General features: G+C 36.6%; 1 protein-coding gene across 5 annotated transcripts; it reads left to right on the plus strand.

Annotated features, from left to right (window-relative positions):
- On the plus strand, positions 1–24,878 carry med25 (mediator complex subunit 25). Of its 5 annotated transcripts, none has more exons than XM_051106221.1 (20): positions 1–198; positions 659–799; positions 874–919; positions 989–1,113; positions 1,278–1,376; positions 1,450–1,570; positions 2,626–2,785; positions 4,034–4,155; positions 6,123–6,198; positions 6,293–6,534; positions 6,642–6,728; positions 9,669–9,754; positions 9,850–9,907; positions 11,299–11,406; positions 12,577–12,750; positions 16,410–16,517; positions 16,687–16,758; positions 21,286–21,444; positions 24,067–24,175; positions 24,352–24,878. In XM_051106221.1, exons 2-20 carry the CDS (start codon positions 675–677, stop codon positions 24,456–24,458), a joined length of 2,184 nt encoding a protein of 727 aa, XP_050962178.1. In that variant the 5' UTR covers positions 1–198; positions 659–674; the 3' UTR covers positions 24,459–24,878. The 5 variants fall into 5 exon arrangements, with proteins under 5 accessions (XP_050962178.1, XP_050962180.1, XP_050962179.1 ...); XM_051106223.1 differs by having other exon boundaries at positions 24,070–24,175; XM_051106222.1 differs by having other exon boundaries at positions 9,672–9,754.
- Positions 24,879–25,405: the final 527 nt, after the last annotated feature.

A 25,405-nucleotide genomic window follows, 5' to 3' on the forward strand; every position in this document is an offset into this window, starting at 1 on the left:
CTCCCAGATCTTAGACCAGACCGTATTGTCGATCGCCGAGCGTAAATCCAGATATTTGTTGTCATCACGGTCTACATTAACGTTTGGGTGAAGCTTTCATAATACATCTTAAAGCGGTTGGTTTCGATATAAACAAGATAAATGACTGTATCAGTCTGTTTTGTTTTTATTAGAAGTCAGTTCTACTAATACTAGCAGGTAAGAGACACGAGCTGAATTAGCATTTGAGGATAACGGCTAACAAACATGCTAAGACTTGGATGTGTAAAACTTGAACGCGTTCACATTTTATGTTTTTGATTTTTGATTATTTGATTATTTGCATTATCTTTCTATGAAGTTACCGTTTAATTGAATGAGAATAGAAAAAAAAATATCTCAGTCAAAAATGAGGCTGTCAGACATCCCTGACACGGACTGAATCATTGAATCATACAGAAATATCCTTGTAATCGTATTAAGACATAATATATGTCATGGTTCGGTTCTGTCATGGTTTTAGAACAGACATGCTAATACATAATAAAAAACAAATAGCGCTTCAGAATCAGTTATCACAGTAAAGGATAAAAATATGAATTCTGTATCACATCTAACTGTTTAATAGTTACAGTAAACCTTCTGTATGATACTGAACTGATGTCTGTGTTGGTTGCAGACACAAGGCGACCCATATGGACCCGACGTCCAAGTCTGGGTTAAATCAGGTGTCAGATGTGGTGTTTGTTATAGAAGGAACTGCAAACCTTGGTCCATATTTTGAATCACTTCGGAAGAATTACATACTACCGACTATAGAGTAAGAGTCATCACCTGTGTATTCATGCTGGCATTTGTAAGACGTCTGTACTGACCTGCTTTGTGTGATCCCAGGTATTTTAATGGAGGACCACCTGCTGAAACAGATTTTGGAGGAGATGTAAGTGGATCCATTTGCACCTTTTCTTTACATTAGCACTGTCATCTGATAATCTTTTTGCTTTTGTAGTATGGCGGCACTCAATATGGACTTGTGGTCTTCAACACAGTGGATTGTGCTCCAGAATCCTACGTCCAGTGCCACGCTCCCACCAGCTCTGCTTTTGAGTTCGTCTCTTGGATTGACAGCATTCAGTAAGGGCTGCCATGATTCAATGATATTTACATTTTGTGGTAGTTAAAAGTGTACTTTGCTTGTTTAGTTGAGCTGTATGTTATAAATCTATATCTGCTTAGAAGGTTTTCATCGTTTAGAAAAGCTGAGAATTGCAACTTCTACACTGATGCATTCTGTGCAGGTTCATGGGAGGCGGAGCAGAGAGCTGCAGTCTCATAGCTGAGGGTCTTTCCGTGGCCCTGCAGCTCTTTGATGACTTCAAAAAGATGAGGGAGCAAATGTGAGTTCATTAACTTGTTCTGCGAATCAAAATTCTGTGGTTGTATGTGTGTTCTGATTGTTTCTCTATGCAGCGGTCAGACCCACAAGGTTTGCGTGTTGCTGTGTAATTCTCCTCCGTACTTACTACCGGCTGTGGAGAGCGTCAGCTATACGGGCTGCACCGCAGACAGCCTGGTCCAGATCATACGTGATGTGAGTCTACACTGATATACTTGTTTTATCACATATGTCTGTTTGCCAGAGTTCTTTTGTAATGATAGATTTTGTAATATAATCAGTACCACCAGGATTTCAAAGGACTTTGCAACCTTAAAAGTAAACTGAAGTGCTTTGAAGCACGCAGCTTTATTCTATGTGTTGACACAATTTTAACTGAAACGGTAGGGTGTGCTTGATATGTCCCACCCCCTTTTTAAAATAGCCAGTCGCATTTTGTTAATTTCACAGCTTGGATCAGAGCTGTTGAGCTCAGTAAAGCTGCATTTGACAGCATATGACAGCCACAATCTCATCCATGTTGCCATAAAATATAGCATTCTGTGTAGAATCGTTTTTATGGTTTTTGCCGATTCACGCATACAATCTGTTCCATGCTATCGTGTCTCTGGACTGGAGCAGACTGTGTGTGCGCTGCTGCTATACGTGTGACACAGTGCTACACTGTCTAAATCATTCCCTATCTCCTATAAAATGCACTACGTGCCATTCACCATACAAAAAAATACTAATTCTGTGAACAAGTGATTTCACTTGATTTCAGCCACAGTTTCAGCATCTATTTATAGCGTAGGGGGTGGGACGCTTTGGATTCTAGAGAGCATTTGATTGGACAGAAAGTTTAATGAGAAGCTGAAGTGCAGGGTGATGTCATCAAAATCATTGATCCATATTAGTGAAAGTTAGAGAATGTAAGTTTTGAATGCTTACATCTTCTAAATGCAAATTTTGTCATTGTTTTGCAGTGAACTAACGTAACAACCTTAAGGCTAACATATTTATACTGAAAGCCAAAACAATTCAATTTTGATTTCATGGGGACTTTAAATCACTGAATATGCTGTGGGTTCTCAGAAACTTTTTTTTTTTTTGTCATTTTGTCAATATTTTGTCAACTTGATGTAACAGGTGAACATGTTTTTGCAGAAATTTTGCAGAAATTCCAAAAATGCAAGCAAATTTATGTATAAAAGCTGGTGTCTGTTTCTGATATGTAGTTAATTAAATTATTATTATTTATTGTTTTGTAGCGGGGGATCCATTTTTCTGTAATTGCTCCACGGAAACTTCCAGCGCTTCGATCTCTTTTTGAAAGAGCGTCCTCAGTAGCAGGTGCACCAGAATCCTCACACCCAGACTACAGTCAAGACCCATTTCACATGGTGTTAGTCCGAGGCATTGCACTTCCTGGTAAGAAAGACACTTGTCCTGATATGTTTGTGAATGTGCAGTGATGTAACTGGAGATTGACCTATATATCGATTTAGCGATATTTTCCCGATATTTACCATAATCGGTTATCGGTTTTGTAATATCAGGTTCATCGATAAATGCTCATCATTAGCCTTGTGAAGTCGGAGTCACGTATAGGCTTAAACCGTCATAAGAAATATCTCGAACTCACAGTCACGTCAGATAATCCGACAAGTCCTGTCCCAATAAACGTTGCATGAATTAAGTAATACAGCCATAAATTAGCGCTAGCTGAAAATAAAAGCACTGAATTTAATTCTCTGTTGTCTATACTCATTCGTCTCGCTTTCATTTTGCCATTCACTCACCGGGTTGATGCTCTGATGGCCACCGCATATAACTTTTAACACGATTCACTTGTTTAAAACATCCTCAATTATATTAACATTTACTATATAACCATTATTTTTCTAATACACTTCTAAATATATACAACTCTATTGAAATTATTTATTATCTTCGCCAGCAATCACAGAGTATACTTCTATGTAAATGCTTCGATAAACCGCGCTGTCAGCAGGCATTTCAGAATAGAAAGATGAATACAACATTAGTAATTCTGATATAACATACCAGTTGAGAAATACAATAAAATACAATGTTATTATATTCCAATATTCCAGAGAATATTATTCAGTGAATTAACATTATCCAGTGAATTCTTCACTCTTTAGCCTATTAAACAGCGTATAAACTGTAGCTTAAAACAAAGTTGATATGACTCCTCTCCTTTATTCATTTTGCTTATTAGTGTTGCAGCTGATGCGTTTTATAAATAAAATGTTTTTGTTGTTGTAATATGAAGATTAAATCTAACATGAAAGACTGCTAATTTTTTAACACTAACAAGACTGCTAACGTTTTTTAAGACGACTGAAAGGAGGAAAAACCAAAGTGAAGTATGTACTTACTTCACTCAGTCACTGATTTACTTTATAACAGTAAATAAATATCGGTTCTGCATATCGGTTATTGGGCACATAATTATGCAAATAATCGGTAATAATCGATAACCGATAAATAATCGGTATCGGTTATAAAAAATCAATTTCGGTCGATCACTAGATGTAACAGTGTTTGTCTGCAGCTGAACAGCAGATGGGAGAATTTGAGATAAAGTAGTATTGTATTGTATTATTAGATTTGCTCTGATTAATGCTTTCTGTAATGTCTGTATGTGTCCAGTTGCTCCTGGAGGAGGTTCTGGTCCAGTCTCCCTTAAACCAGTCTTGCCACCTCAGTCTTTGCCTGTGTCCCAACCTTCTATGGGCTCAGTAACCCAGACTCCTCCTCCCCTTCCATACCAGGTATGTGTTAATGGAATTAATATTACCCTCATATATAGGGTTGTCAAAAGGTACCGGGTTCGGTACTTTCGGTACTGAAATTTTAAAAACGCCCATTTCCCGCTCACATTTGAACGCTGTTAAGCCGATTTGTAAACATCGCTGATTGACCGTAGTGTTCATGAGCTCAACAGACATGACTGTGATTGGCTACAATGATAAGCACCTCACGCGCCTCACGCTCCTCACGCGAGCGGGAAATGGACGTTTTTAAAATTTCAGTACCAAAAGTACTGAACCCGGTACTTCTGACAACTCTACTCATTTACACTACTGTTCAGATGTTAAAGGTCAATGATTTTTTTTAAATTCAAAACAAATACTTGTCAAGGATGCTTTCAATTGTTCAAAAGTGACAGTAAAAATACATTTATTTTGTAAAGGATTTCCATTTTGAAATAAATGCTGTTCTCTGAACATTCTATTTATTGAGCAACATAGTTTTTTTTTCAACACAAAATTAGCATATTAGAATGATTTCTGAAGGATCATGTGACACTGAAGACTGGAGTAATAGCTGTGCAAAATTCAGCTTTGGCAGCATGATAATAATTACATTTTGAAATATATTAAAATGTGTGACAGTACTTTAAATTACAACAATATTTCACTTGCTGTTTTTGCTGTATTGCTGTATAGTAAATGCAGCCTTGGTGAGCATATGTGATTTTCAAAACCATAAAAAAAAATATTACTGACCTTAAACTTTTGAATGGCACTGTATGTATTTGCATGGAATTTCAAGCAAAACAAAGCTAGTTTTTTTTGGTGTTGAATGTTATTTTTGGTGCCTGAATTGTTATTTGGAAGCATTGTGGATGTGACTATATTACATGATATACCATTAGTACATAATATGTAATTATTTTGATTTTTTTATTATTATTATTTGAGATTTGAAAACTTTGTGGTATTAAAATCTTGAAATGGTAAAACATTTTAGTATCTGTTCTGCTGTAGTTATATTAAAATAGTATGTGACCCTGGAGCACAAAACCAGTCATAAGGATAAATGTTTTTGAAATTGAGATTTATAAATCGTCTGAAAGCTGAATAAATAAGCTTTCCATTAATGTATGGTTTGTTAGACAATATTTGGCCGAGATATAACTATTTGAAAATCTGGAATCTGAGGCAAATAAAAAAATCTAAATATTAAGAAGATCACCTTTGAAGTTGTCCAAAAGAAGTTCTTGTCAATGCTTATTACTAATCAAAAATGAAGTTTTGATATATTTATGGTAGGGTAGGAAATGTACAAAATATCTTAATGGAACATGATCTTTACTTACTATCCTAATTATTTTTGGCATAAAAAGAAAATTCTATAATTTTGACCCATACAATGTATTGTTAGCTATTGCTACAAATATACCCGTGCTAACTAAGACTAGTTTTGTGGTCCAGGGTCTAATAGTCTCAATGAAAAACTCAATGAAAAACTCAGTCAGACCCAGAGAAAATGTATACAACAGGTTTGCCACAGGCAGATGGGGGCAAAAAGGAGAAACAGGGACAGCAAAAAATATATGCACGGTTTAATGAGCAGTTCACTTACCATTGGCATGTAAGGTAAAAGGTTAATTTTGGACCCAGTCTGTCTCATTGCTTCGGTGATGTAGAGTAATCAGAGCGCTTCTCTCAATAACAGGCTAATCTCGGTCTGCTCATTCTGAACCTTTCTGTAATTGGAGGCACATTATTGGTAATTTTCAGCATACAGAGCCTCATTTTGATTCTTAAGATTAAGACTAACTGCTGTTATAATCTCATTTGAATAGATCTAAGTGCTAGATGAGATGTGCATGAATGCATCTGTATTTGGTGCAAGGATCTGGCTTTGTTTTCAAGCAAGGCTGTGCACACTAATGATGAGGCCTCATGAATGTTGTCCCTCTGTTGCATACACACTCTCTCTCTTCCCACAGAATCCCTCTCTAAACGCGGCCCACGAAGCAGCACAGAAGGTGCTAGATGTAGCCAGTCAGCAGCAGAAGACTCGATGTGAGTCAAATTGTGTCCCTGTATTTTTGGATCTTCTGCTGTGTTTTACATATTTGAAACACCGTTTGCTAAATTGTTCATGCTTTGTTTGCAGTTCCTCAAATGCCAAATACTCCCTTCAGCCAATCACTCACATCAGGAGGTAAACCCAATCTTTCTACAGTTACCACAGTGTCACCGCCAGTGTTAACGCAGCAACAAGTTCCACCTCAGCAGCCACCACAGCAACCACAAGTCCCACCACAAGGCCCACCCGCACCCAACCAGCAACCTCCTCAGGCCCCTCAGCCACAGCCCACCAATCAGCAGACGCCGCCAACAACGCAGCCTGGCATGGTCAGATTTAAGAAATATTATTCTAAATATTATTATAAATAGTATTCTGTCCCATTTAGACTTATTTGGAGTGCATGCAATCTATTTGGTATATTCTTGTTTTACAGGCTGCTGTACCTGCACCTCCGGCTGGGGCACAGCAAGGTGTTGCTAATAAGATTGTGGCATGGAGTGGAGTTCTAGAATGGCAGGAGGTGAGAAACTTATACTAGTGATGTCATAGCAAAATTTGCATACTAAATGGTCTTCGTCAGACCAATTTTGTGGTTTACTGCTGGAAAATGAACCATAATTAGGATCTCATTGAATCTCTTGCTTTATAGAAAGAAAACAATGGCATTGGTATATGTTTCAGTCCAAGTTGTCACATTAATTTATATTGAAATATATGACTATAGATGGGGAAAAAAGTAAATCTCAAGGCAGCTTTAGAGGGCACTGACAAAAACTTTATGCATGTTCTGACAGTGTGCCAGATAGAGTTGCATGATTAATTGTTGAAAACTCACAATCTCAAATCAAACACCCACTCAATCTTATTTCAGAATGACAATGATTCGTCTGTCTGTTAAACTTTTGACAAAGTCAAGAGTTCCCAGAGAAAGCTGTTATCATGTTTAGCAATGAAACAGCTTCACAAACTGTCTTTTCAACCACACAGTATTATTGTGTCTAACAATCATTTATATTCTCACAGAAATACTGGGATAAAAGTTTATAGGTCAGACATAAACACAGAGGTCTATGGTAACGATCAAAATGGAGCAAATCATCTTTTGAAAGTCATTTTCACTTCAAACTGGCACTTTGAATAACTTTTGTTAATTATATTGTTTTATAAAATAAATGTATTATTTGTCATTGAATCATTCATTCAAAAGAATTGTTAAAAAACGCTGATTCATTCAGTAATGGAACAAGTGAAGTATTTATGGGTGTGTCATTGAATCATTCAATTTTTACAAAATAATTCATTAAAATTAATTTAATATTTTTGAATAAAGTGAGGCAACTAATATTTTGTCGTGTTGTTAATGTCAAGTAAACGAATTAACATTTTCTTCATTGAAATAAAGCTAAAATTAAATAGATGTCAAATAAAAAAAAAGAAATCTAAAGTTAAATTAGAAATTAACTGAAATAAAATAATTTTAAAGGATTAGTTTACTCCTGATTAGTTTACTTTCCTGATAATTCCCTGATTTCCCTCATTCCCTCCCTCTTTCTTCAGTCGAAAAGAAATTAAGGTTTTTGAGGAAAACATTCCAGGTTTTTTGTCCATGTAGTGGACTTCAATGGAGATCAACGGGTTGAAGGTCCAAATTGCGGTTTCAGTGCCGCTTCAAAGGGCTCTACACAATCCCAGCCAAGGAGCAAGGATTTTATCTAGTGAAATGATCATCATTTTCTTAAAAAAAAAAAAAAAAAAAATATATATATACATTTTAACCACAAATGCTCATCTTGCACTAGCTCTGTGATGAGCGTCGTCACGCATTGTGTACTCTGGTTTAAAAAGATAGAGTAGGGTGAAAAGCACTCCAATTTTTTTTCGTTTTCTCCTCAAACTTCAAAATTGTTTGTCGTCGTTGTTTTACTTTTTTTGCAAAGGGCATTTGACTTTCATTACACTTTCGCTTTGTAAACACTGGGTCGGTATGCGTAATCTTTCCAACGTAATTATGTAATGAGTGAAGTTGTGGTCACAAAGAGTGTAAGACAAGCATTTGTGGTTAAAAAAAATAGAATTTTTTATTTTATTTTTTTAAGAAAATGACAAATTGTTTCACTAGATAAGACCCTTATTCCTTGGCTGGGATCATGTAGAGCCGATCGTGTTTGAAGCTGTGTTTGAAGCTGCATTGAAACTGCAATTTGGACCGTCAACACGCTGATCCCCATTAAAGTCCACTATGTGGAGAAAGATCCTGGAATGTTTTCTCAATAACCTTAATTTCTTTTCAGCTGACAAAAGAAAGACATGAACATCTTGAATGACATGGGGGTGAGTAAATTATCAGGAAATTTAAATTCTGGTGTGAACTAATCCTTTAAACACTAAAATTACCGAAACTAAAACAGAAATAAAAATGAAGCTGAATACAAATTCAAAAGTAAAATTGTATGGATAGTGTCTAATCTATTTGAGAGACTTAATTCACCTGCGACTTTTTTCTAAATGTGTAAAAAAGATTGATTTGATCACTGAGAGTAAATCTGGTAAAACTATCTAGTCGTGTTTCATTGATGTATTGTTAGGTGACCCATGGGTATTGTGCCTGGGGTGCCATTTGCACATGCTGTAATGGGATCAATGATGTTTCTTGATTTCTATTTGATTTGTGGGAGAGGCCATCTTTTTAGATTAATGAAGCGCTATTGAGTATTCCACAATGGCCACAAAATCATCTCAGTAATGAATGTTCCCAAACACACAATCAGCTATTGAAATGTTTTGTTTTGACACTGGGTCAACACAAATGATCAGAAAACAAAAACACAGACGCACACACCACCGCCATTATCACCATCTGGTCAATAACATGCCAGCAAACCAATGTGCGCTTATCAAGCACCGCGACACGCTTGGCTGCTGAGGCCTGTCGTGGAGTCACCATCTGGATGATGAGTTCACTCAGCTCACCGCACACTATTCGCAAACACAAACACTGCCAAGCAGCGCTATGTAAATTAAATCAATAGTAATTCTGCGCCACAACTCTGTCGATCTGCAGATGAGTCCTGCGTTTCTCCACACTGTCCTGTTGCAGCGATACTGTACGGTGGTTGTAGTAAGGATGTGCAAAACTGGTATATTTCTAAATTCAACAAGTTTGTTGTGTTGATCCAAATGAGGCTTTGAGAAAATTAGGTTCTTGAGATGGTCTGTTTGCTCGTTGTTTTGATTGACATAATAACATTGCAGCTCTTTCACTGTCAGTGTGATCTTTCTTGTTCTGGAAGTTGCACACACAGGTTGTATTTTTCATATACAACCTAGGTTGTATATCCCACCATCCATCTCTGCCAGCAAGGTCTTTTACTCTGTATGTTAACCTCTTCATCTTATTCTGTCTCTCTTTTTTCCCTCCTCCCCTTGTCACCTCTCCCTCTGTCTCCATCAATCACCGCAGAAGCCCAAGGCTTCCTCCATGGACTCCAACACAAAACTTACACGCTCCCTGCCCTGCCAGGTCCAGGTCAGCCAAGGGGAGAATCTGTGAGTGACTCCGTTTCGCCCATATTTGCATAATGTAGAATATATGTTAGAGATGAACAGAAAGGATGAATTTTTTCCCTCCTTTTTTGTTTCAGAAATACGGACCAGTGGCCACAGAAGCTGATCATGCAGCTCATCCCTCAACAGCTTCTGGTAAATGCGAATATTGTTGTTCCCTGCAGGATGTATTACTGGGCTTGCGAAGGAAGATAGGATTTCTTCTTGTTCTTTTTATCTCCTTCATTATCTCTTTTGTCTTCCTTCCCCATCTTTTTGGTTTCCTCCTTATTTTCCTCCTCATCATGTATCATCTTCTCTTTTTGTTCTTCTCTGTCTCAATCTTTTTCTCCTCCTTTTCTACATTGTTATCTCCTCCTCTTTCATAATTGTCATCTTTTTTTAGTCCATCTCCTCTTCCTTAATCATCTCCTTCTCAATATTTTCCTTTCCTTTTCTACTTTATAATCATTTCCTCCTCTTCCTTAATCATCATTTTTTCTGTTTATTCATCTTTTTTCTCTTCTTATTTTTCTCGGCCTTTTTTTTCTTCTCTTAAGTCTTTCTCAATCTTTTTTCTACTCTGTAATTGTCATCTCCTTTTCTGTTTCTTCATCATCTCATAATTATTTTCTCTTTCTTTTTCTTCTTCTACTTGTCATCTTCAACAACATCACCATCATCTTCTGTTCTTCTTTCATCTTGTCCTTGTACTTACTTGTCCTTGTGCTTTCAGTCCCCATGCCGGATTATGCGTATTTCCCTGATATGCACAGTATGCAAAATGCATAATGAGTAGAATCATTTATAGACTGTGCTGTTTGTTCAAATTAATAACTTTAATTGTACTTAAGTTCAGCATACTTAAAATTATAAAATTGTAGTGCAAATTATAATTGCAAACACTCTCATTAATTAGTTAGTTCACCCAAAAATAAAAAATTGTCATTAATTCCTCACCCTCATGTCGTTCCAAACCTGTAAGACCTTCGTTCATCTTCAGAACACGATTTAAGATATTTTTGATGAAGTCCAAGAACTTTCTGACCCTGCATAGACAGCAACACAACTGACACATTCAAGGCCCAGAAAGGTAGTAAAGACATTGTTAAAATAGCCCATGTGACATCAGTAGTTCATCCTTAATTTTATGAAGCTATGAGAATTTTTGTACATGAACAAAACACAATTAACGACTTTATTCAACAATTTCTTCTCTTCCATGTCAGTCTTCGCACGTTCAAGAGAATCAGAACGCCGGCTCCTGTGTCCTGCTTTTATTTTTTGAATGTAGTAGTTGCGTTGCTGTCTATGCAGGGTCAGAAAGCTCTTAGATTTCATCAAAAACATCTTAATTTGTGTTGAGAAGATGAATGAAGATGACAGAATTTTAATTTTTGGGTGAACTATCCCTTTAACTTTAAAATGTAGATTTCAAACTGCTTTTGTTGATGTCATCCTAATATACATGCTGAATCGTGGTAGGTTAAAAATCTGGGTCATATAGTTTATTAATGAAATAATCCCTATGTCTTGTCTTTCCATAGACTACTCTGGGCCCTCTGTTCAGGAACTCTCGCATGGTGCAGTTTCTGTTTACCAATAAAGATATGGAGTCTTTGAAGGGACTGTATCGCATCATGACCAATGGATTTGTAAGTACAATAACAGCATCATATTCATAACCTCCTCTTGTAAAGTAGAGGTCTGCACGGGTCCACTTGGATCCGTAAACCCGAGGTCCGACCCAAGACCCGTTTGGGTTCGGGTCCAAAACTTCTATGAGTCGGGTTCGGAATTAGTGGCCTCGGGTCTTGAGTAATTAAAATAAATGTGCTTTTTCTGAAAGGACCCAATAAGACCAGAATTATTTTAAACTATTCCAGATACGTAGCCTACTTTAGCGTTCGTGTTAAATACATTTTTGAAAAACGCAGACAGAAAAGGATACTATTGTAACCCCGCACACAGAAATCCATCTTAGCCTATAGATTTGAGATCCATCGGAAAAATACACTTTCTTCATTACGCTGCGTGTTCATGCAGGGCTTTCTTTTTTGCGTGCAGAAGCCCTTCACCAGAGATGAGGTGAATAATGTTGCAGACAACTCTAGCGAATCTATGATTAATTAGGCTGTTGATTTAATTTTTGTCAAACTATCATGTTTATTTTTCAAATCTATTGGTCACAATTGGAAGCTGAACTCAGAACATGTATCCATTTATTTTAGGACCCGAGAAGACCTGTACTGTAAGGTACATCAGTCAGCTCAACATGATAATCTAGCTAGAAAGTTCTCAATTAGGCCAAGTTTTTTTATTGTCTATGCATATATCTATTTTTTCCCCCTTCCCACAAGTGTCTGTATTTCCCATTGCAGACTTTTAAAGAAAATTTGATGTGTGTAATAATGGTCTTCATCCTCTTGGGGGAGTTCTTCCTCTGCTTTTGAGTGTCACTGCAGTAAAATCTAAAGATTTTCACGTTTAGCTGTGAAAAAGTCTAATAAAAAATCATCAGCAAAGTCACATAGCCAGCATTTTTGCTGAAAATGAAAGGCTCTGAAATGAACCTTTACCCTGGAGCTAGATCCCCTGACGCAGACTAAGAGATCTGTCAGTAGTGAATCACCATTAACACTGATTAAATTCAGTTTTAGGTTCAATCTGTGTCTGGAAAACGGCTGCTTAGTTCATTTTAATCCTGTCTTCAAATATAAGCGTACGCCCCGGCAGCTCTCCAGTCAATCTGCTGTCTAGATGTGTGGATTGGCACATAGTTTGATGTATATATTGTGTGTGTGTGTGTGTGTGTGTGCGTGTAGGCTGGTTGTGTGCACTTCCCCCACAGTGCTCCGTGTGAGGTGCGTGTGCTGATGCTGCTGTACTCGTCTAGGAAGAGAATCTTCATGGGACTCATCCCTAATGACCAGAGCGGATTCGTCAATGGCATTCGGCAAGTCATCACTAACCACAAACAAGTGCAGCAGCAGCGCTCGGTGAGTCACAAAATAGTGAAGTTTTCATTATAAACAGACATAGTTATTGATATGATACAGGCACAGCACAACCTGTAAAATTATAAATATAATACAAAAAAATGTCCACATTACTAAAGTAGCACAATCTTTTTGTTCCTGTAAAATATTTGTAAAAGAGATTGAGAGGTTTTTAACAGTTTATTTAACAGTGAAATTGATCCTGTTATGTTTCTTGCACCTTGTGAGCAGCTGTCTCTGGTTTTGCTTTGATGTTGCTCACACAGTGCACATAGCACCTAATATTAACACTTGCTAGGTTCTGAGTGCGAGTTAAAAGTGGCTGTGACAATTTAAAACAAATGCTAGTAAATATCTTAGAACCTACAACATAAAAATCATTGTCAAATTGTATCCATGTGTCCCTGACACATCCTGGTTGACATCAACATGCCAGTAAACTGTTTCAGTGATTGTTTATTAGAAGGGGAGAAATAGAGGTAACCAGAGACTAGGGCTGTCCTCCACTTTCTGGTCGACTAGTAGTCATTCATTTTAAGCATTAGTCGGCTAAATATTTATTAATAAACCAATTAAATCATAATAATAGGTCTTTAATTGCCTACATACACTAAGCGCTCAAGCATGCACATAAAGTTATTTTGTAAAGTTATTTTACAAAAGCGCAACCTTTCGTTGTTATTGTGAGTGCACAGTAAATGTAGAGTCTCTACAGATTCGAAAGATGTATTACATTTATCTGAAATTGGTGACAAATAGGGTTGGGTATCGTTAGAATATTATCATATTTCGATTCCCAGTTTCGATTCCAATGTGGATAAAAGATGATATCAAGCGTATTTATTCTTTTTTTTTTTTTTTTCTTTTTTTTGCGAAACATTTAGTTGCAGCTGAATATCATGAACAAAAATCAACAGGCTACATAAAAACAAGATTCACTTAAGAGCTGTTTGCAAAATAGAGCTGCGTGATTCTGGATAAATTGAGTTGTTGTTGTTGTTTTCTTAAATGATAGTTGTGATTCTCTTACGATTCTGAAAAAAAAAAAACATTAAACAACTAAACAAAATCACATGTAGGTCTAATTTATAAGTAAATGATTCAGTGATTCACTCAAGATTTACTTGGTTCATTACTAGATGAATCAGTGTTTTTGAATGAATGATCAAAGACAAATACATTATTAACAATCAATAAATCTTTAACATTATTTGAAATATCATATTTACTTCCAAAAGGAAGATTTACTCTATTTTGATCTCTGCCGTACATGTCAGTGTTTATATCCAGACTATGAACTTTTATCCCAGTATTTGTGTGATTTATTTGAATGTTTGTAACACAGAAATAATGAACTGTGTGGTTGAAAAGACTGTGAAACTGTTTCATTCATATACATGACAGTGGCTCTCTTTAGGTCAGTGGCAGCACCAATGCAGATTTGAATGTTCAAATCACACTGGTTGTATGGTGCACGGAAGAAAGGTTGAGGAATCAAACAAATGAATCATTGTAATTTAGGAACAGAATCACGTTGGTATTTGAATCGTGTTTGTGATCTTTAATGATCAGTTAAATTAACATGCTTTGTCATATTGGTGGTGACACATCTATTGCAACATGTTTAGCTTATCACAAAATTATAGGTTACTTTGCTTTTTTGACTTCTGATTGCAAGTGTAGCCATACTTGGGAGCGCTATGCGCTTAGGTTAGTGAGCAAGGTCCTGGCAGATTGCTAGGTCGGGTCCTCACAGATGAAGGAAAAAAAAAAAAAAGAACCGCATATAGGAAGGATACCCAACCCTAGTGACAAACATGATTGTCCAGTGAGCTTCTCCAGAGAGTTTCTGAGAGATTATCCAGAGATTATCCAGAGAGTTTCTGTTTAGGATTGAGGAGGTGTGGGATTTATTTATTTGTTTAAAAAAGAAAAGCATAATGCTATAGCGATATTAAGCTTGATGTAAGTTGGTTACATTCTAATGTGAGTGATTTACAGGCCAGTGAATTCATAATATGAATTTTAAAAAATTATAAAATTACCCCATGATTTACTCATCCTGAAACCATCCTAGGTGTATATGACTTTCTTCTTTCACACAAATACAATCGGATTTGTATTAAAAAATGTCCTGGCCCTTCCAAGCTTTATAATGGCAGTAAATGGGTGTTGAGATTTTGATATCCAATAAAGTGCATCCACACATCATAAAAAGTGCTCCACGTAGCTCCGGGGTGTTAATAAAGGTCTTCTGAAGCAAATTGAGGCATTTGTGAGAGAAAAATATCCATATTTAAAACTTTATAAACACTAATCTCTCGCTTCTGCTAAGTGTCCTTTGCACATTCGCGAGAGAGTGGCGTTCCAGCAGATGACATAGATTGTGACGTATTCCCTAGTGAGAATATGTTAGTTTTGCGAGAACCTAGTTTTGTTTACAGGAGCAAAGGAAGCAAAGTTTCCTTTGTTTAGCTATGAAAACCAGTCTCCTCCTGGCTTATATCAAAATCCTCTGACATTTTTCTTTACAAATTCTTGTTTTGTACTTCTAATTTTATTTTGCTCTTCTCTGCACTTCTACGTTCGTCACTTCTCACCGGAGCTTACACTACGCCTACGTCCTACGAACGTGTGAACGACAGTTAGCAGAAGCTAGACATTATGATTTATAAAGTTTTAAATATGAATATTTTTCTTACATTCACTTCAAAAGGCCTTTATTAACCCCCCAGAGCCACGTGGAGCACTTTTTATGATGGATATACTTTATAGCACTTCTTTTGGACAACTGAAAAATAACAGCCATTCAATGCCATTATAAAGCTTGGAAGAACCAGGACATTTTTTAATATAACTCTGATTGGATTCATCTGAAAGAAGAAAGTCATATACACCTAGGATGGCTTGAGGGTGAGTAAATCATCGGGTGATTTTCATTTTTGGGTGAACTATACCTTTAAACACCCCATAATAAAATTGTATGTAATTGTCATAATTGTAATTCATTAAACAGTTTGTGAATTAAAGACTCATGTCTAGTTAGTTTTGTTTCCAGAGCCAGTGCAACTTTAAATCATTATGTCATATAAAAATTGTTTGAAATTTGTAGGAGCAATAAATTCTCAATGAACATTTTCTTTCATCTGCAGTTGTTTCACATTTGTGCATCACTGGACATAATGTTGATTACCAAAATAGGCATTTTGACTTTAAAAATAAGTAAATAAGTGCTTGTTTCAATCATGTGTTCACATCATCTTCATGTGAAAAAAAAAAAAATTACTAATCTTATCTGCGCAAGGTTACTGTTACTTTCACTGTAAGTGGCTTGCCATAACCCTGGCTCTTTTGTTTGTTTGTAACATTATGCCACAAGTGCTGTTGATTGAGCTTGACTTGTATTGAATCTAGAAAAAAAATTGCTGCAAAAAAAAAAAAGATTTCAAACTTGAGTGCACATACATACAAAATCAATTATAGTCACACGCTTGAAAATGTGCATGCCATGTGAACTCTAGCATAACAACATGTACAATAATGAAAACATACTCACACACAAATACACCTTCATGAAATGAACATAATTTTGTGGACTTGTTTAAATTGTGCTTTGTTCTTTAATTCTGTCAGTAATCCATCGCTTGTCTTTTACTCAGATGAGCAATGCTGTTCAGATGCAACCTGGACAGGTCCCACCCAATCAGAACTTCCTCAACAGACCGCCGGGCCCCATCCCCGTTACGCATGGCAACGTGCAACAGCAGGTAAAGCAGCAGTGCTTCCTCCCCTCTCCTATCTCCCCTGCCCTGCTCTCTATCTCAGTCTCTGGCCCTGTGCACTCACCCCGTTTGTATTTCTCCTCGGCTTGAGATGTGCATGCTGTTCTAAACCCTCCTCGTCTCCTTCCTCTCTGTCCCTCTCTTTCTGCCTCAGTCTGTGGTGGTGGGCTTGCCCTCCGTCAGTCAGGTCACACTGATGGAGGACCAGCAGAGACAGAACAACATGGTGAGAATCAGAAACATGATTATACATGCATGCACGCACACACGTAGGACCATGCTTTCCGCAAGCGCAGGGTTTCACAACTTGATTTTCTGCCATTTCAGCACCAATCTTGTAAACAGCGTTGTGTGTTAAAGGGGACATTGCTGAAAGAAGTCTCTTATGCTTACCAAGGCTGCATTTATTAAAGGAGAAGTCCACTTCCAGAACAGCAATTAAAAAATAATTTACTCACCCCTTTGTCATCCACGATGTTCATGGCTTTCTTTCTTCAGTCGTAAAGAAATTGTTTTTTGAAGAAAACATTTCAGCGTGTTTCTCCATTTAATGGACTGATACGGTGCCCCGATTTTTAACTTCCAAAATGCAGTTTAAATGCGGCTTCAAACAATCCCAAATGTGGTTGTAAACGATCCCAGCCAAGAAAGAAGTGTCGTATCTAGCGGTTATTTTAATAAAAATAATGTCAAACGCTCGACTTGTCTTGCTCTCCCTGAACTCTGTGTATTCTGGCTCAAGACAGTTCGGGTATGTCGAAAAACTCCAACCGTATTTTCTCTTTCAACTTCAAAATTGTCCTATATGGCTGTTTTACCTTTATTGTTTAGGGTGTTTGATCTTCTTTGCATGTTCACTTTGCAAAGACTGGGCTGGAGCTTCTGCAGCGATGTAGGATGATTTTAAAATGATTTTTGAAGTTGAGGGACAAAATACGATTGGAGTTTTTTAACATACCCTAACTGTCTGCACTGAATACACAGAATACACAGTTCAGAGAGAAAGGCAAGATGAGCGTTTGAGATTAAAAAGTATTTAAATTGTATTTTTTTAATGGAAATAACTGATCGTTTCGCTAGATAAGACCCTTCTTCCTCGGCTGGGATCATTTACAGCCGCATTTAGGATCGTTGAAGCTGCATTTAAACTGCATTTTGGAGGTTCAAAATCGGGGCACCATATCAGTCCATTATATGGAGAAAAATGCTGAAATGTTTTCTTCAAAAAACATAATTTCTTTACGACTGAAAAAAGAAAGACATGAACATCTTGGATGACAAGGTCCTGAGTACACTATATGTGAATCTTTGTTTTGGAAGTGGACTTCTCCTTTAAATAAAAAAAGCAGTAAAACAGTAATATTGTGAAATATTATTACAATTTAAAATGTTGATATTAGATATTACTAATTTCAAATGCAAAAAGCCAAACATAGCAGATGTAATTTGTTTCGGAGTCACACTTGTGCTCTTCGCGGTCAGAAGTGACCGGACACCTGTAACGCATCTTGTAATTTTTTTCAGTAAAACCATTCAAATTCATTTTTGTTTAATAATATTTTTTATTTTGCATTTTGAGAGGGTTTTGTGGTAATAATTAATATTTATGCTGTAATTAATATCCATTTTTTTGCCATTGAGAATAATTAAAATTAATTCTCAAAACTCTGCTCTGTTTAAAGACACCGTAGTTCATAGGTGTGTGTGTGTGTGTGTGTGTGTGTGTGTGTGCACGTCTGTGTGTGAGTGGATGTGTCTACATCAGTGTCACCCCTTCACTTTTTTCAGCGTTGCAGCTGATTTGTACATTGTATACATAGATACTCTCTGAATTTGTATATGCAAGAGAGTGTGTGTCTTTTGCACTCTGGATATGTAATTTTTATATATATATATTTTTTATTTTACATATTCTCAATTTGCTGTGTTACAGTTAATTTGTGCATGTGTGTGGATGTGTGAGAAAGAGACAGAAAAATTCTCTAAATTTTTGTATTTTTGTCGATTTCCCATTCATTTCCTGTGGTCGGTCATTTTTGACCAAAGAGCACAAGTTGTTTTTTTTGTTTTTTTTGGAATCGTGCCCTCATTTTTTTATGTGTGTTCACATTCCAAATGCCATAAAAGTCACTGAATTTGGTACCGTTCTGATGAAGCTGTGATTTTTTTTTTTTGAAAAATTTAAAACCGAAAATGTTTTGGTCAAAAGTGACCGAAGAGAGGTGTGTATATAATGTGTGTGTGTGTGTGTGTGTGTGTGTGTGTGTCTGTGTGTGTGAATGGGTGTGTTTATGAATGGGTGTGTTTTAGAGTGTCACCCCTTCACTGCTGTGTACTTTTTTTCAGCATTGTGGAGGATTTGTAGATTGTACACACAAAAATTCTCTGAATATTTGTATTTTTGTCGATTTCCCATTCATTTCCTATGGTCGGTCATTTTAGACCGAAGAGCACAAGTGTGACTATTTTTTTTACGACCACTTAGCCTGCTTGAATCATGCCCTCAATTTTTTTTTTGTGTTGACATTCCAAATGGTATAAAAGTCACAGAGTTTCATACCATTCCGATGAAGCTGTGATTTTTAAAAATTTAAAACAGAAACATTTTCGGTCAAAAGTGACCGAAGAGCACCAGAGGGTTAAAGATACAGCCTGATTTAGAGTCAAAATGAGGGCAGTGTCACATTACAATAAAGTCAGGTCTGCTTTGCATCTTATTAGGACAGTTATTAATGATTATTTTGTTGATCGAGCAATCTGTTGATTATTCTGGCGATTAATCGAGTAATCGAATAATTAGATTTAATTTTTGTGAACAGTGAACAGTAGCCTTGAAAATGTTTTAAAATGCATATATAATAGCAATGAGGCAATAATAAGTAGTTCAAATAAAGTATCAAAAGCAAGAAATCTTGTTTTTTTTAAATAAAACTGTTAAAATACGTAATGAATTATAAATAGAGCTAATGTACATTATGCATTAAAACAAATGCATGCAGAGGGCGTCAACAACCTGACGATTGTTTTACACTTAATCTTTAGTATCTGGCCATTTCTTTATGATAGAAAAGCTACAGCCACTGAATTTCTTGAATATGTGGACATCAAAACGTGTAAACTCAGAGTGAGGGTTTAAACTTTTATTTTGAAATTGCGATGAATGAACAGTTAGCATATTGAGATAGATGTAATCATGTTTGCGTAGGTTTGTAAATGATTTATCTCACAAATCTGATAAAATAGCGTATGTTGCGTTCCCAGATGAACGTTATAATGAACCCAAACAGAGATGGAGTTTGAGACGCTCCACATATGTAAATAACAACAGTTTGTGTAGCGACATTTACTGTGAACGGAGCCGCTCTGACATGCGTGTACGTAACCTACATGCATGTAAATAATTAAAGCGCATATATTAAACCTGTATCTTATATATTTATTTAATTGAATCATAGTGTTTGTGAGTTCTTAATAGCATTTTGCTTTTTTATGATTTTAAATGGGTTTAATATGTGGTATGCGCCACTTCCAGTATTTTGCCAATTACTCGACACAGGCAAAATGCAATCGAGGATTTTTTATTCAATTGAATACTTAAATGGAATCAAGGAATCATTACAGCCCTACAGCTTATTCTAAGTAGCACCTTGATAGACAGCAACCAACATAAACAACACAACCAGTGTAGTCCATCCTATTACTGAATGAATGACTCTTTTAAGTCGGTTCTTTTACGGCGTGATCCCATTACTGTATGAATGACTACTATGAGTTGATACGCTTTAGTGAATCCAAATAATACAGCGTGACCAGTGTAGTCTGATTCCCAGATGAATGACTCTTTGATCACGCTGTATAGTTATGGTTCACTAAAAAAAAGAGCCAAATCAAAGAGTCATTCTTTTGGGAATCAGACTACACTGGTCATGCGCTGATTCGGATATCCTAAAAATAATTGACTCTTATGAGTCATTCGTATGGAAATGGGATGGATTACACTGGTTGCACTGAATATTTATGATTCACAGAAAACATTCCCTAATCAGTGACTCTTTTGATTTGGTTCTTTTTAATAAAATGAAAAGTTTACATTGCTACCGGAGTATGTTTGATGTTTTACCTGAGGGTGTCGAGATTTCAGTCGGTGTAGTTGCTGACTGTTTGTTCTTATGATGTTTAGTTAAAACAGATGAATTTGTAAGTAGTATTTTATAAAAATAATCAATGAATGCATGAAATTTTACTACATTATTTTGTTTTTATATTATTTAATATATAGTTAAGGCCAAATATTGAATTGCATTTATTCTGTCTCTAAAAAGACATCATTAAATAGCCTGAAATCATTGTTTTTCTGTGGTTCCCATCCTTTGAATGAACAATTCTGCTTGTGAATATCTAGTTTACTTGTTCTTAACTGTGTCAAACTGAACTCTGAATATCTGTGTGAATATTGGTCCGTGGGCTGAGACTAAAAAGAGATTGGAAAATGGTTATGTAAAACGAAGTTACAACTGTATTTGATGTGAGAAGCCTTGGCTTGTATTATAAGTAGACTTCTGGGAAAAATGCTACAAAGTGTGGAATATGTCCCCTTTAATACCTTAACACAGTTACAGTGGCTCTGTATTCACGGTTCTCTCCTGTGAGACTCTCACACTGAACTAGCACTTATGTAATACGGTGTTTTACAGCAGCCCTCTCATGTCCACTTACTTTCTATCCTCATCACTCTGGTTTTGATTTCCATTAGCTAAGAGCAGCTGCAACAGGCAATCAGCAGCCGCCGGTCACAGGTGCTCCGCCCAACCAGGTGGCCCAAGCTCAAGCCCAGCCTCCTGGTGGCATGCTGCGCCTCCCAAACCCAGGCGCAAACCCCCAACTCCGCAGCCTCCTTCTCAGCCAACAACCTGTAAGTGTGTGGCGAATAGCACATGGAGCCCTTCCACAGCACTTCCTTAAAGGGATAGTTTGCCCCAAAATGAAATTCTGAAAATTAATTGCTCGCCCTGATGTTGTTCCAAACTCGTAAGTCCTTCGTTCATCTGAACGCAAATTAAGATATTTTTGATGAAATCCAAGAGCTTTCTGACCCTGCATAGACAGTAACACAACTGACACGTTCAACGCATAAAAAGGTAGGAACGACATTGTTTAAAATAGTCCATGTGACATTAGTGGTTCAACCTGAATTTTATGAAGCTACGAGAATACTTTTTGTGCACAAAGAAAACAAAAATAACTTTATTCAACAATTTCTTGTCTTCCATGTCAGTCTTCGCCACACGTTCACGAGAGTATCTCAACAGATGCATGTGTTGCTGCTGACGCAGGTGTCAGCATTTAAAAATGTAAGGCTGGGCAAAAAATTGCAAGTCATCTTCTCTGTCGAAATCTTCAGACATAAAGACGATTGATTTATGTATAGCATGTATCATCTTCTGCTTGTAAACAAGGTACAGCCCATCCGTCATTTTTTGTTTGTTTGTTTTCTTTGCACAAAAAAATATTCTCGCTGCTTCATAACTTTACGGTTGAACCACTGATGTCACATGGACTATTTTAAAACTGTCCTTACTTTTAAAAGTAATGCATTACAATATTGAGTTACTCCCTAAAAAGGTAAATAATTACATTACTTAGTTACTTTTTATGTAAAGTAATGTTACACGTTACTTTTGCGTTATTTTTAAAATCTGGGCAGAGCTTGCTTGTTTTGTTTTTAATATAAAAAAGTTCTATTTTTGGCAAACGTAAAAGCCCTTTCACACCAAAAGTGAAATGAATAAGCCTCTGGTTGTACAGTAGAACGCAGAAGAAGTTCAACACATTACAGCAATAAAAAAAAGTAATTTTTGCTTATTAGTATGGTTGTATTGGATCATTGAAGGTCAGCAGGAAAGACGTGGGTTAAAAGAGATGTTCACTTCCAGAACAAAAATTTACTGATAATGTACTCATCCAAGATGTTCATGTCTTTCTTTCTTCAGTCGTAAAGAAATTGTTTTTTGAGGAAAACTTTCCAGGATTTCTCTCCATATAATGGACTTCTATGGTGCCCGTGAGTTTGAACTTCCAAAATGCAGTTTCAGTGCAGATTCAAATGGGTCTAAATGATCCCAGCCGAGGAAGAAGGGTCTTACCAAGCAAAACGATAAGTTATTTTCTAAAAATAATGTACAAGTAATATACTTTTTAACCTCAAATGCTCACCTTGTCTAGCTCTGCGATGCACATGCAAACACTGTGTAATCTGGGTCAAGACAGTTTGGGTTTGTCAAAAAACTCTCATCTCGTTTTCTCCTCCCAACTTCAAAATTGTCCTACATGCTGCAGAAGCACCAACCCAGTGTTTACAAAGTGAACATGCAAAGAAGATCAAATGCCCTTTGAAGCTGCATTTAAACTGTATTTTGGAAGCTTGAACTCGCGGGGGCACCGTAGAAGTCCACTATATGGAAAAAATGTTTTCCTCAAGAAACAGTTTCTTTACGACTGAAGGAAGAAAGACATAAACATCTTGGATGACAAGGGGGTGAGTAAATTATCTGTACATTTTTGTTCTCCATTAGTAAAATGGGATTAAATAGATAAAGGATATTTGTGTTATTTAGCATTTAATTGCGTCATATTCTGAGTTGCATTTCACTGTTTTTATTCATTTTGAGGAATACTGAATTTTTTTTACAAGTGAGATGAATTACTTAGTTCACATTTATTCTAGAACTACAGTAACATTTTACTCCCAATTTCTCTTATCATGGGGACAGGAGACCTGTCAATCCATAAATGGGGGAAAAAAGAGCTGGTGTTACTTGAAAAAAGTAACTCAGATATTTTACTGTAAATGAAAAAGTAATGCGTTACTTTACTAGTTACTTGAAGAAAGAAAGTAATCTGATTACATAACACAATTTACTTGTAATGCATTACCCCCAACGCTGGTCCGTACTACCTTTCTGGGGCTTGAATGTGTCAGTTGCATTGCTGTCTATGCAGGGTCAGAAAGCTCTCAGATTTCATCAAAAATATCTTAATTTTAGAATTAAGATGGGGTTTAGAACAACATGAGGGTGAGTAATTATTGATAGAATTTTCGTTTTGCAGTGAACTATCCCTTTAAGCTAGAATTTGAGCATGTGAAATTTCTACAGTTGCAATATGACGGTACACGCTAAAGCATTTTAACATAATTAAACTTATAAATCAGCATATGATACACCCAAAATGCAAAAATGTGCTGTTTACTCCACTTTACTGCAGTGCTTCAATCTTGCTTATTTAAAGCTTGCATTCTTTTAATTCAAATAAGAGGTTACATTATGACACATCAGTAATCTATGGGTCGCACATCTTCATGTGATATGAATTCACAGGTCAAGAGTTCACCAAACTTGAATTTTGAAACGCAGCGAAATTCGCATGAGCTTGCATTTCCTGCTTCCCGCATTTGCATACGTACTTGAAGTCAAAGGAACGAAGAGTGCCATTCACAGTTCTACGTGCTTTTGTATTCCATAATCTCTCTCTGCAGCAGGGCGGGATGCCGGGCATGCAGGGAATGCATCCCATCCAGCAGATGGTCCATCCTGCACCAGGAGGGGGCGCTCAGATGCAGCCTCAGTGGAGGCAGCAGCACCAAGGTAGCGCTTAATTTCCAGTACAGTGTCATTAGCACAATTTATTTTTATCACATCTGTGACCTCGTTAATTGTGTAAGAGATTTCATTTATTTGCTGTGGCTTGTGCTGCTATTTATGTGTAATCTTTTTTTAAACCGCTTAGATACATTTATGCGATAAGTTTTATTTTCCCACAGGTCCACTGATGATCCCTACAGGTCCACGGGGTCCAGTCGCACAGAATCCTGGGATGCCTCCCGTTTCGAGCGTTATGGAGGATGAAATTCTTATGGACCTTATCTAAGGACTGCTTTACCCATCATTCTTTGCTTCAGAGGTTTCATTACACAATACGAGAGGCATCTAAGCTCTGTTCTTTTTACTTTTTGTTAGAAGCAGGTGCGTAGAGGAAGATTAGCGGTGAGATCAGGAATTTATTTTCATACTCACGTATTCGTTGATGCATAAACCTGTCACCGTATCATGTTAGCTATAACTTGACTGTTCATATAGACAGGACCGAAGAGCAAAGAGCATGCTCTTTTTCATCACTCAGCACCTCAAGATTAATCAGACGAATCCGGTTACTATTGTATTTTTATGAAAGTTTTACTTTCTGTCGGTTTTACTTTTTCTTAATTTGTCTTTTGAAATTTAGTATGTTGTTTTATGAAAATGAATAAAGTTAATTTTCTCAAGCAATTTTTGAGTTTGAGATAATCCACCCATGTACATAAACATTGTCATCATTTGCTCTCATGTCGTTCCAAACCTGTATGCATTTGATTTCTTCTGTTGAACACACACATAAAAGATGCTTTGATTAGTGTTGATATCCAGTTTCAGTTGTTTTTTGTTTGGTCCGTACAATGGACATTAATGGACATTAAAGGAGAAGTTCACTTCAAGAACATACATTTACAGATAATGTACTCACCCCCTTGTCATCCAAGATGTTCATGTCTGTCTTTCTTCAGTCGTAAAGAAATTGTTTCCTTTTTTTGAGGAAAACATTTCAGCATTTCCCTCCATATAGTGGTCATGGAGTTTGAACTTTCAAAAAGCAGTTTAAATGCAGTTTCAAAGAACTCTAAATGATTCCAGCCATGGAAGAAGGGTCTTTTATTAGCAAAATGATTGGTTATTTTCTACAAAAATGTACAGTTTTTATACATTTTAACCGCAAACCCTCATCTTGGTCTAGCTCTGCTCTGTGTGTATTCCTGTTTATGACAGTTAGAGTACGTCAAA

The sequence above is a fragment of the Labeo rohita genome, chromosome 3 (assembly GCF_022985175.1).
Source record: "Labeo rohita strain BAU-BD-2019 chromosome 3, IGBB_LRoh.1.0, whole genome shotgun sequence".
NCBI lineage: Eukaryota > Metazoa > Chordata > Actinopteri > Cypriniformes > Cyprinidae > Labeo > Labeo rohita.

Coding starts and splice junctions, on each gene's coding strand:
- med25 (XM_051106221.1), top strand. CDS start 675: ATGGACCCGACGTCCAAGTCTGGGTTAAATCAGGTGTCAGATGTGGTG. Junction 9,908..11,298: donor TCATCCCTCAACAGCTTCTG/GTAAATGCGAAT, acceptor GTCTTTCCATAG/ACTACTCTGGGCCCTCTGTT. Junction 12,751..16,409: donor AAGTGCAGCAGCAGCGCTCG/GTGAGTCACAAA, acceptor TCTTTTACTCAG/ATGAGCAATGCTGTTCAGAT.